Source organism: Brienomyrus brachyistius, chromosome 12 (genome assembly GCF_023856365.1).
Source record: "Brienomyrus brachyistius isolate T26 chromosome 12, BBRACH_0.4, whole genome shotgun sequence".
Classification (NCBI taxonomy): domain Eukaryota; kingdom Metazoa; phylum Chordata; class Actinopteri; order Osteoglossiformes; family Mormyridae; genus Brienomyrus; species Brienomyrus brachyistius.
In genome coordinates, this window is record NC_064544.1 from 18161602 (window position 1) to 18174207 (window position 12606).

Consider the following 12606-nt stretch of genomic DNA (forward strand, 5'->3'; position numbering starts at 1 on the left):
GGGCCGGTTCCTACCACTTTAAGGTTGCTATGGTAGCTTCAGCAGCTGTCTGTCCCAGTGTTGCTGAAGATGGAGGGGGAATCCTGTGGAGGGAATTCACTCTGTACCCGTCACACCTTCTCATCCTGCGGAAACGCAACTCTGTCATCCAGCGTCAGCTTCAGTTAATCTTTTATTAAAAACGCATTTAACATTAGCTGTGTGGGTAGCCGGCGTCTGTGATGTGTGACGCGGGCGTGAGGCAGCCCGAGGCGGGTCGGTGGTGGCTGGCTTCTCCGTCAGCAGCCGTGGAGATGGGTGGCAGTCCTGCATGTGTATTATTCATGCGGGTGTTTGACGGGCGGTAAAGTGAGATGTTAATCTGGGAACAAGCGTGGTGTCAGCGGCTCTTATGAGGCAAGGGTGGCGAGCGTGAAGGCCAGCTGTGAGCACAGCCCTGTCAGGGTGTCCTGCCTGTCAGTCACAACCCCCCCCCCCTCCTGTAATCACACCCTCCCTGTTAAAAGGCCCGTCCAGGAGGTCACACTTATATCTACGTTGCCCATTACCTGCTCTTTTTTTTATTCAATCCAGTTGGACTGTGTGCATGTAACGTAACTTGCCCCGCAGTCGGTACGGGAGGTCAGGCAGTGTGATGAGCAGGCTCCCCCGCTCAGCCAGTAGAGCGCCGCTGTCGGCCGCCTCACCTCTAACGGTGTCCCTTCTCCTTCACCGCAGTGAGACTCCATGACAGTATATCAGAGGAGGGATTCCACTATCTAGTCTTCGACTTGTAAGTATCTGGGTTTCTTTCTCTCTCTCTCTCCACACACACACACAGTAAAATCCAGTTATAATGGACTGGCAAAGTGACCTGTCAAAACAGTCTGTTATATCCAGAGTTGCTGTATGCCCAGAACACTACAGGACACTATTTACTCATGCCACACCCCAGCAGACACGCTTGTGGTATAGATTATTATATTATACATCTATTAGTCCAACTTTACCTGCCCAGATGCGTGACTATTAATAATCCCGACTACGTATCTGCGCTAGATATCACCGACACACTGCGCGCCTTGTAGGCGGAGCCTGCATGTCCGTTATAGCTGAACAAAACTACAGCTAAAAGTAGCCCTGGGGACCAAATTGTCTGTTGTATGTGAGTCCGCTATGTCCGCTTTTTCTGCATGCCAGGACCAGCGGACCTCCTCCCTTATAGACGATGTTCCATTATAAACGACTCCACTATAACGAGATTTTACTGTGTATATATAAAATGTAATATAATATTGTCTTTCCTTTTTCGTCAAGCTCATGTTTACCCACTGGTTTGTTAGGTATTCATCTTATTTATTTAATAGTTTTTGTAGTAAAAATGTAAATGGATGTAAAAATTTGTCTTATGAAAACTTATATAAATTTACATAATGTAACCCTGTGTAATGTCATAGCAATGCCAAAGTGATGCCGTGCTGAGATGAGGGTGAGATCAGTAAACATGGTGGTGTTTGTGAGCAGGGCTTCTCGGCAGTCAGTCCTGACTGGAAGTGGGGGCGAGGCTTTCGGGACGGCTGCTGGCTCTGTGTGTTAAGGTGAAACCCAAGTGTCTCCATCCTGTGGGAAGGCCTGCAGGACGCTCCTGGCCACACTCCAGCAGCCCTTCATGCTACGCCCGCCGGCGCTTGAGAGGCGATGAATTGTGGGGAGGCGCGTCACGGATAAACAGCCCTAATCATTTTTCCATGCTTAGTGCAGGCTCGTTCATTTAATACTCCCAGAGCCGGATCACAGGAAGCCAGCCGGGCTGCAGGTTATGTTTAACCCTGCATGAAACACAATGGAAGTGACGAAACAGGACAGGCCGCGACTTCTGGACACATTTGGCAGGAAATGCTTGTTGGTGCCGTAGCTGCTCCTTCCAGGTCATTCAGAGCCTGGTAACTGGAGGATGAACCCATCTGAGTTCAGACCCTAGCGGGCTGTTTGATTACGACTCACGACGAGCTCCAGGAGTAACGTCCATACTCTGTCCTAATGAGTAGCTGTCTGCTAATACCTGCTTTATGGAGGGTTTGGGAGGCAGAGTGATATAGACTGGTTGTGGTCAGTCTGTATCACTGTATTAACTAGAGTTAAGATGAACCAGGTGGTTGCTGGTTCAAGTCCCAGAAGCCCTCCTACAGCCGTATCCTTGAACATGATTTCACTTGAATTGCCCAATAAATGTAAATGGTAGTAGGAAAAGGCTGATGTGAAAATCTCTTGCTCCCTGCGATGGAGAAGAACGACGAAGAATGATGGCCAGCTTCAGCGAATCCTAATCTCTGAAGGTGTCCCGCTACTGTTTCTGCCAGCAAAAGGGGCTTAATTAAAATGAAGCACCTGATATTCCGGTAAGGTGGTAATGTGCCGATTCACAGCAGTGTGCTGTGTGGGACTGTCTGTAGGCTCTGCAGCAGATGTGATGCCCGTTCGTCGCGGGGAAACCTCCCGCCCCCCCCCCTCCTCCCCGTCGCTCCAGTTTCACCACCTGCTCCATGAATAAATTCAAATGCGTTTTGATGACACGTGCGTAGTTGGCGACCTCTCGTACGCAATCTGTCAGTTTGCCAACAAGCGTGGTCTCTCTACCTGGTAACGAATCTACGTGCTGATAACCTGATCCGTCTTTTTCTGTTTCTTATAATTAAGGTTTAATGACGGTTATGGCTGACCTTCTGCCATTTTTGATGATGTCATTCAGCCTATGAGATGCACCTGGCCTGGTTTGAAGGCTCCAAAGTGCACATCAAAACTACAGGCCTCTGCCCCTCCCACTGCCTCATTTTCTGGTGGTCTGAAAGAAGCCCCCTCCCCAGCATTTTAACCTGTACCCTGGTGGTAACAGATTCTAGGTCTCCCCATCTGGCTCTCCCCCAGATATCTCCTTGCCTTGATCGCATGCTGGTCTCTCCTCATTGGCCCCGGTAATGGGAATGCTGCCAGTGACTAAGGAGTGCTTCATTAGTACCCGTACAATGACATTTCAGGTTACATTAAACAAAGCTCTCCAGTTTTGCACTCGTTCTCCGCTTCTTCCCAAATTATCTGTTGGTATCTGGTTTCTTTTGGGCTTCTGGCTGGCAGCCTCAGCCTATAGTGTAACTGCAGTTTTGGAAAGACTATCGGCTGCTGTACCATGCACAGATCAATATTGCTTAAAAAAGAATCTGCCACAGCGTCTCCCTTACACCTCCCTGAGCACAGGGCTTAATTCCAGCGTGTCTCTTGCTTGGCTGTTGGAATAGACATCAGGTCCAATTTATTTTAATCACAGTCTTTAATATCATGCTGTCTACACCCCACCGCCCCACCCCCTCCCCCAAAGGCAAATCGGGAAGCTTTTGCTTCATTCACCCACATAAAGCCACCAGGAATAATTCTAATAAAGAACTGGCAAAGCCAGTCCGTAAATCAAGCTTTCCCCTATGATCAGCAGATAAAAATAGCCCGTTTTTATCTTGTGACTCTGTAGCTTAACATGTTGCACAACTCGGTATATTCAGTTGGAATATTAGAGCTGAAATCTGTGTCTGGGAATTTTACAGCTTTCTGATACAGTAGATGGGATAATGTCATGCGTCCCCTAGCTTGCGGGTGAGTGCAAAATAACTGGACTGAGTCATGTGGAACTCCAGGGAAAATAGCTGCAAGGCCTCACTGTCATTCATTAGGAAGGATAAGATTCTTCTATAAATATGCTGCTTATGATGTATAGATGTATGTGCTGTCAGAACAGGTAGGTTGAGTGAGTCACTGCAGAGTTGGCCACTTAAACGACAATGTTTGTTTGCGGAAACCCAGAGTGCTGGCACTGACTCGGTCTGCAGCGGCCCTGAGGGGAGGGCTGTGATCCTATACAGACGCTTGATTGTAGCGCTATCAACTGAGGTTAACTGTTGGCTAATGGCAGCGCCTATTTCAGGACCGAAATACATAATTTTTTTTTCATTCCTGGGTCTCTCCAGCAATAATTAGGGTTGCCGGAGAGCTGTAGGCTCATGGTAGCAGCCATGTCTCTGGATGTGCTGGAGGGGAATGCTTTGGGCTTCAAGGGCTCCTGCTAGTTGGACATAAACCTTCTCCTCTGCTTGTTTTTCTTGGTTGTCGAATGTGTTTCCCCAGCTGACGTTTGCATTGTGTAAGTTTTGAGTCATGGGTTACCAGCATAACTGTTGTACTCGGCCAAATTGTTCCCAGACACGCATCACGAAGTATGAGTGCCAGTTGTCCCAATGCTGAAGAGCTTCAGAGGCACTCCATGTGGTTTTTGATGTATGTGGCCCAGGATAAATGTGCTCCTTCCCTTCCCTCTTCTGTCCCAGGGTCACTGGAGGGGAGCTGTTCGAGGACATTGTGGCTCGGGAGTACTACAGCGAAGCGGACGCCAGGTCAGTACCGCTCTGCTTTGGGCCTGCGGTTTCCCCTGCGGCGTCCTCGTGTGTTTTGCTAATATGCTAATTTCAGCCCCTAACAAAGCCCATGAAGGTGTGCTGGCTGTGACCTGCTCCCCCCGAGACCGCAGTACTTGCCACTAAATGTTTCTATAGACAGGTGTTCCTTTAGCCCCGATGCTAGACAGACTGAGCTTCTGTTAGGCTTGGTGAAGCGTGTGAACATTTAGAGGACAAACCTTTGGCACACGGAGCACTAGGTTAGGTTAGGGTTAACACAGGTAGCAGTGTTAAATTCCAGCCAGCTTCTCACAGATGGACCGCATCTGTAATATTCTGTGTGATATATTATCTTGTTTGTTGAGAGCTCATTGAATGTTCATCCACAAGTCTGACGCACGTGACTTTCTGGAACGCTTTTAATCTGCTCTCTGTTCTCTGCTTTCTGATCTTCAGATGGTTACTAATGTCTCTGTCACTCTGCTTGTTGCTTTCTGCGTTTAATGTTTTTGGAGCTGTACATTTTGAATTGTACCTTTTTGGCTTCTGTTGTAACAGTAATGGGTATTTGGAAGGTATCGTGACTGCGGTTGACTTTTGTGGAACCCAAAGAAGTCTGACCTACTAAAAATAGCTCCCTCCATATTCTCTCTGACACAAGACCCAGAACAGAGGTTTACTTTTTACAATGTGCAGTAAGTGTCCCTTGGACAGAACACCTAATGCTTGCCGTTAAACCATTATTTACACGTCCTCCTCTTACTTCAAAGCATGTAATATACAGACTTATAACTGTAGAGTAACTTTCCCACCGCACTCTGGAACTTAGTCTATGATTCCTAAATCAGTTTCTATAAAAGGTAATGGTTTACATTAATTGCACCTTTATATGAATGCATTATGAAGGTGCAGTTAATTATGCATTCATACAACTTTTATAAGCAGCATGTGAGAATCCTAACCTATCGTAACTTCATTTACATGTATAGTCATTTGTTTATTAAATTATGCTTACTATTGATGTATATTAAAGCTGTTAAGTTATGTTAGGATGCTCACATGCTGCTTATAAATGTTTTATGGATGCATAATAAATCCTTATGAAGGTGCAGATAATGTTTAAGTTTACCTTTGTCAGATTTAAGCGAATCCACCAGCATATGTGCTTTAGGTGTTCCTTGTTTTCATATGTTTTCGGGTTCACTCGTAGACCCTGGATGCTGTAATTGGGACACCTCTCACAGGAGCCAGGCTGTGCTGCCAGTAGGGGGCAGTGCTTGGCCGGGTCAGTCGTCTCCGCCCCCGCTGATATGACGGAGTGCCAAGTGACCACTGTGTGTAGCGCGTCCACGCTCTGCAGACACAGGCAGGCCGACGGGGTACACTGTAACTGGCAAGCACCCGTGTGGTTCTGTACTTTCATGCTGACACCCGTCCAGGTGCGGCATGTCAGTGCTGCAGCATGAAATAGGGGCAGAGTGGCAGGTGGCATTACTTGCTCCTGGGCAGGTACCCCTCAGCTGGCCACAGCCTGTCCTTAGGATGCACCTCCTCTGCCGTATGATCTCTGCAGGATAACCGCAGCGATACCTATCCTTGTTTTTTCCACCAGTCTGCTGTTACTGAATGGAATCGTCTGCCCTGTTAAAGCCGCCAGACACGGTTCTGTTTGAGGCTCCCTGGATGAATTCGGCACCTGTGTTTTGTGTGTATTTCTCCATCTCTGCTGTACCTGAATTGTTCTCTCTCTCTCTCCCCTGCCTCGCTCTGTCTCTCCCACTCACTGTATTTCGGCTGCTGTTGAATCTGGCTCGTGTGTGTGTGTGTGTGTGTGTGTGTGTGTGTGTGTGTGTGTGTGTGTGTGTGTGTGTGTGTGTGTGTGTGTGTGTGTGTGTGTGTGTGTGTGTGTGTTTTTTTTTTTTCCCGCCCACTCATACGTTCGTTCGTTTCTGCTGTACCTCTGAATTCTCTCCCCTGCCTCTCGCTCTGTCTCTTCCAGTCACTGTATTCAGCAGATACTAGAAAGTGTTAATCATTGTCACCTAAATGGCATAGTACACAGGGACCTGAAGGTCAGTATACATGCATAGATCTGATTAACACCCACCCACCTACCCCACCCCACCCCCCTGCACCACCCCACTCAGCCAGGGGCTCAGCGGTTTGCCCCAGAGAGGGTGGGGGGAGTGTCTTCACCTCTCCCTCCCTCTTTGTAGCCCAGGTGACATGCATGTGACATCCAGCCGGTCCACCTGATGCGAGAGCGGTCTCCAGGGGTGGGGTTTCGGGTGCCGTGGGTGGGAGGCGGTTCTGAGGCAGGGGAGGGGCTTAGAACATGTAACCCCTGGAGCTGCCTTCCTCGCCCAGCTCCCCCACCGCCTACCCCCGCGGGCCGAGCTCGCTGCCGCTCCTGGAGTGAACACCACTTCTGTTTTGAGACCGGGGGTGGGTGCTGGCATTGGCATGGTAACTGGCACACCCTGTACAGCTTAATGATCTGAGAGGATGCCCCCTCCCCCCCTAATTCACCAGTCAGCAGTTATCAGGGCAGCTGTATAAGATGAGGTTTTGGTGTTAAACCAGCAGACAGCTCACTAAGATGGGGCCTTCTTCTGGAGACTTAAGGGAGATGGTAATTCCAACCACCCCGCCTTCCCCCCCCCCCCCCCCCCCCCCCAACCAAATGGGCCACCAGGTCACCTGCCATCGGCATAGTGCCTGCTGTAGTCCCCCCCGGTCTCAATGAGGATGCACAGAGTGAGTGTGAGCTTGTCACTAACACGCGCCCCCTGGTGTTTGCATGCAGTCATTGCATTCAGCAGATCCTTGAGGCCGTGCTCCACTGTCACCAGATGGGCGTGGTCCACCGGGACCTGAAGGTAAGAACCACGCAGGAACCGCAGTAGAACCTTTGCCGCTCTGTATTTGTGGGGTATGGGGCTGCTCACGCTGGGCCCTGTGCTCACTGGGCCCTTGCTGTTAGGGCACTGATAGCCTGTTGGGTTTAGCACGAGCCTGGATGTATGGCTCGGAGCACAAGCGTGAGCGCTGCGTATCTGCGCCTGGGAGGAGGCCCAGCCGAGTTCTGAGCAGACGCCCGGGACTCGTGGTCAGATGGCCGGCCGGCCGGACGCACCGTCACGCCTCCGCACGCTGATGTAATGTGAGCCGGCTTGTGCCAACGTGGCGTTCTGCCGGCAGCACCCGCGCAGCCCCGCATAGTGCCCTCTCATCCCCGCTCCCGCATTTGCCATCCAAATGAGGCTGGCGAAGCAGCAGCGAGCCACAGGCAGGCGCTTTGCATCTGTACCTGTGATCTGTTGGGTGGGGATCCCTCTGTTGTCATGGTGACTTGCAAAGAGAAAGCAAACCCTCGCCAAAAAGAGCAGATTTTTAAAAAAGGGGGGTGGGGTATTTATGGCAGGGTTTCCAGGTGTGCTGACTATGCCACCTGTACCCATCAAGTCCTAATGCTCTCCGGGTGCATGGAGTGTTAGTTTATAGGGAAATCTAAAGCAGTGATCAAACCAAGGATGTAATGCTGGTCTGCCAGGACATGGTGCTGTGCTCGGTTCTATAGACAGGGGGCGCTGTTTGCCCCTTGTCTTCAGGGCGTGCTGCTCTGTACCTGGGCCTGAGCCAGGCTGCCGGGAGCCAGAGCAGCTCTTTGTTTTGGCAGCGCTCCCCATCCCGGTGGGTGTTGCCGGTTTGAATCGCTCTCTGGCGTGGGGCGGGTTGTGGGGGCGGGCGCGACGTCCCAGCGCGAGCAGACGCTGATGGGCGCCCCAGTCGCACCTCACACACTGCCTGAGTCACTGTGGTAAAAAAAGATGCATATTGCGCTGGGGGTAATTGTGGCAGTTTGTGAGTCACTGCAGCAGCGTGATGGATTAACACGCAGCGCAGGGGGGCCCAAGGTGGGCTCCCGGAAAACAGCCTCCCACCAGGGATATTTGCTCTTCTGAAAGCGGCTTTTCTTAACCATGACTGGCCTGTTCGGGCCATTTTGAGCCCTCTGGGGAATCTTCTCAGTTTATGAAAAGCATCTCTGCTGTGAATTTTTCCCGAGTTAGTCACGGCTGTTCGGGGTGGTGGGTGTCCTGTGCAGAGCTTCCCGAGAGGTATCCAGTGTCCAGCCCCGCCCTGGGGGGCACCCTGTCAGAGGCAGGGGCAGCATCAAGAGCAGATAACTTAAGGACACCACGTTGGGTATTTTGTTACCATATGAAAAATTCATTCCATTTTCTTTTTTTTTTTTTTTTTTTTTTCTTTAAGTAATGGATACATGTATTTGTCGCATAAGTAAAGCGGTTCCTATTTGTAAAAAATGCTTTTTAAGCTAAGTGTGGTGGTCTGCACATTTTCCTGGGAAATATTTTATGGTAAATAAGCAAAGTGGACCTTGGTTCATGTAGTTATGCATGGAAAGGCCTAAGAGAAACTGCTTTTGAAATGTCAGCAAATACATTATTCATTTTAAAATGCCACTTTTCCGTTCCTCTAGCTTGATTGAGCATGCATAATCGGACTCCTCCCACCGTGATTGACAGGGCTCTGAACCAATCATTCAGAAAACTGCCGTCTGACAGCTCCTTTAATTGGATGCCCTTAAGATTGCATTCTGCTGTGGCTCTATCACGGAACAATCTGTTCCTCCCAAACGCTAAATGATTCTTAAAGTACTAAAACGCATAAGCTTTAGCAGCGGAAGGTGGGCGGGGCCAGCTGCCAGCATGTCCTGATGGCGCATGTCCTCGACCTCCCCCTGAAACCTGACCTCACACCCTCGCCGGGAGCGAGTCGCACGTCCCCTGGATGTGACGCACTGTGCGGGGCTCTAGGGCCGCTCTGTATGGACGAGGAACGCTGAAACTGTCCCGAACTCTTTTGTCTTGGAATCGAAGCCGGAGAATTTGCTTTTAGCCAGCAAACTGAAGGGGGCAGCGGTGAAGCTGGCCGACTTTGGTCTGGCCATCGAGGTCCAGGGGGATCAGCAGGCTTGGTTTGGTGAGTATCCACATCTACACTTCTGAAGAGTGTGTGTGTGTGTGTGTGTGTGTGTGTGTGTGTGTGTGTGTGTGTGAGAGAGATTCAGTCCCAGTGATTACTCTCTCCCTTGCAGGTTTTGCTGGTACCCCAGGCTACCTGTCCCCAGAGGTCCTGAGGAAAGACCCTTATGGGAAGCCTGTGGACATGTGGGCCTGCGGTAAGCACCAGCCTGCCCACTTCAGTGCCTGACAGCATGCTCTGCTCCGATATCGCTTGTCCCAAATACATATCTTGGCTTCCCGTACATCTAGGTTGGTACCATGGGTAAATCCCCCAGCCGTTGACATGGTTACCGCCTGCCGCCCAACTCTCCATCTCCCTCTTTCATTTCCCCAGGTGTGATTCTCTATATCCTACTGGTGGGCTACCCACCCTTCTGGGACGAGGACCAGCACCGGCTCTACCAGCAGATCAAGGCTGGAGCCTACGATGTGAGTGCCCCCCCCTCCCCACGGAGACCGGAGTAGTCAGTGTTGGTAGGAGTTGGCCATAGTTACGTGGATCCTTTGGCAGGATGCTTCATCTTCAGAGAGGCCCCTGTGACTACATGTGATGGTTTTAAGCCTTTTGGTGCTGTGCTGTGCTCTTCTCTGCTCTGCTCTACTTTGCTCCACTTGTCCTGTACAAAGTCCCATTTGGCAGTGGGCTTGTCAGACTGGAGGTACCCCCACCATTTTTAGTGACACTGCCATTTCTGCCTCAGCTGTTATTAGCTTGCCTGCTCTTAAGTTCCCATAATGACTCCTTCCCGCCCCCCATGTCAGCCCCATCTTCAGCTGTGTCCCTTCACCTTCACATACTCCTAATAATTTGCCTTTCACTTCCCTCTTCTGTCTTCCTGTGACTCATTGCAGATTCCTGTTTTACGTTCCTCACAGCCCCCCTTGCTGCCCCCCTTCTGCGGTTACTTCTTGCTCTGGATGTTCCCCCACATGCGCCACTGTCCACCTTTCCTTGGTCACTGTGACTCTGGACATCCCTCACAGTCCCCCCCACGTGCCTCCCCTCCTTGCTGTATGGAGGCCTGGTGGCCCTTGACAGATGTGCCTCACAGCTGGCCACCTGATCCTGGGTCAGTCCTCTTATGACGCAGATAAGCTGCAGGGCTCTAACACTTAATGGGTTGATATTCGTGACCAAACCTCCAAAATGGGAGATTATACTCGTTATTTAAAGTGTTTCACATAAATGTTTAAATTTTATTAATGAATAGTATTGCAGATGTGGATGATATAATTAAACCGTCCTTGTGGATTATTACCAAGGGGACGAATTAGTATCTGAGAAAGTACTTTCTGGTTGATAAACTCAATTAAGCAGGCAGTTAATTAGCGGGTGAAGTGTATTAATCAAACGTGATACCTGTGCATTGACCTGGGGAAAGAACCCAGAATGCATTGCAGCACCTCCCTGCAGCCACTTGTGCTGTGCACGCTCCTTAACTGCTGCGCTGCAATTCTCCTGTGTAGGGCGCTGTTGCCTCCCTGACCTGTAGGTGCACAGGCTCAGCCCTGCACTAGCTGAGGGAAGCACACTTATCTGCTTCTGAGATGACTCATCCAGTCGCCGTGGTGACGGAAACCCCCCTTCCCCCCCCAAACCATTTATAGATGGGATAAAAACTTTGCTGAAATCCAGCTTCATTTATTTTGCTTTGTTCTGTTTGCTTTGGATATGGAGGGAGATGTGAGAGGGAGAAAGAATGATAAGTAAACATTGTGTACTTTATTTGAGGTAAATGTCTGTTTGAAATGCACGTTCCCCTGTTCGGAGGTGAATCATTCTGTATGTCCTCCTTGTGGTTCAATGGTTTATTTTCTAGACCTGTGTTTATCGAAGTTTTCCACTTTTTTATTTTTTTTTTTTTTTTTTTTTTTCTCCTGGTGTGCAGTACGCTGTATGTTACAGATTTCATCATACGTGAAGCACACTGAGATTCCCCTCCTGTTACTGTGCGATCTCTGTCCATGGCAGATTCTCTGTGCTGACAGCTTCTCTCAGGGGATGGGGATAGGGCCAGGGGGTGGGAGGACACAGATGTTTGGCCCTGGCTTAACTTGACCCAAATGAGCAGCGGATCCTGCTGCACAGCTCCCTCCAGTGGCAGAAGACCATTTGTGAACATTATGGCATGGATTAGTCTGTACTCATCTGCTTACTAACTGGTTTTTGTCTCATTTTGGGAAGGTGGTCAGTCATCATGGTTTAGCGAGTTACAGTTGAAACCGTAAAGGTCCGCAGTGAGGCTGGGTGTCTGTCGGTGGGTGACAGCCTGTTTTTCTTTGCAGTTCCCGTCCCCTGAGTGGGACACCGTGACTCCAGAGGCCAAGGACTTGATCAACAAGATGCTGACCATCAACCCAGTTAAGCGCATCACAGCCAGCGAGGCCCTGAAGCACCCCTGGATCTGTGTACGTACACCTAAGGCTTTGCTGCTCGTGGCCTCTCCACACTGGTCTGTGGTTTGTAACCCCCATCTCCCTCTGCTCATCCAGCAACGCTCCACTGTGGCCTCCATGATGCACAGGCAGGAGACTGTGGAGTGTCTGAAGAAGTTCAACGCCAGGAGAAAACTTAAGGTAGGTCGATGGGAACAGACTTTTAGCCACCCCCCCCCTCCTCCATCAGAAGAACGCTCGTCTCTGCCAAAATAATCATTACCCCTGGAAGGTGGGGGTGTCCGGCATTTAATGCCTCACTTCCGGCTGGACTTTAGAGCTGAGTTGCGCCTGATTTGCTGCTCTCTCTCCCACAGGGTGCCATCCTGACCACCATGCTCGCCACGCGGAACTTCTCAGGTAGGTCTCAAGCTGCTCCCTATGCCCAGACCGAGTAGCGTCGCTCGCAGATGGGTCCGTCAGTCTCGCGAAATCAAACCCCTCGCCCCAGACTGTTTAAAGCCGTGTTCTTGAAACGACTCGACCGCAGGCCTGTGTACGTGGTCGCGGATCGGATAGGTGGAAGAGCGGCTTGAGGATAAGGGAACGGAGAGTTTTTAATGGTCAGCCACCTGACCTCAGCTGGTACTGCTTAACCTGGTATCCTGGTAAGAAGAACTGGTGCTTTCTTTGCTAACCATGACAACGGTGGGGAGCCATCTAAGGGGGAAGGAGAGCGCTTCCCTGGCTGCTGGGGCGCA

The 12606-nt window shown here is 50.3% G+C and overlaps 1 protein-coding gene across 13 annotated transcripts in view; it reads left to right on the top strand.

Annotated features, from left to right (window-relative positions):
* The window catches only part of camk2d1 (calcium/calmodulin-dependent protein kinase (CaM kinase) II delta 1), a 49368-nt gene that overhangs the window by 25528 nt on the left and 11234 nt on the right, over window positions 1-12606 (top strand). For 7 of the 13 annotated variants that reach the window (XM_048971121.1, XM_048971119.1, XM_048971129.1 and 4 more), the window contains exons 4-12: window positions 718-772; window positions 4350-4415; window positions 7225-7297; window positions 9323-9425; window positions 9541-9624; window positions 9804-9898; window positions 11756-11878; window positions 11963-12046; window positions 12223-12265. In XM_048971121.1, the coding sequence (XP_048827078.1) occupies window positions 718-772; window positions 4350-4415; window positions 7225-7297; window positions 9323-9425; window positions 9541-9624; window positions 9804-9898; window positions 11756-11878; window positions 11963-12046; window positions 12223-12265 (726 nt within the window). Of the gene's footprint in view, window positions 1-717; window positions 773-4349; window positions 4416-6417; window positions 6491-7224; window positions 7298-9322; window positions 9426-9540; window positions 9625-9803; window positions 9899-11755; window positions 11879-11962; window positions 12047-12222; window positions 12266-12606 lie in introns of all 13 variants that reach the window. The other 6 variants (XM_048971120.1, XM_048971125.1, XM_048971130.1 and 3 more) reach the window with 1 other exon arrangement.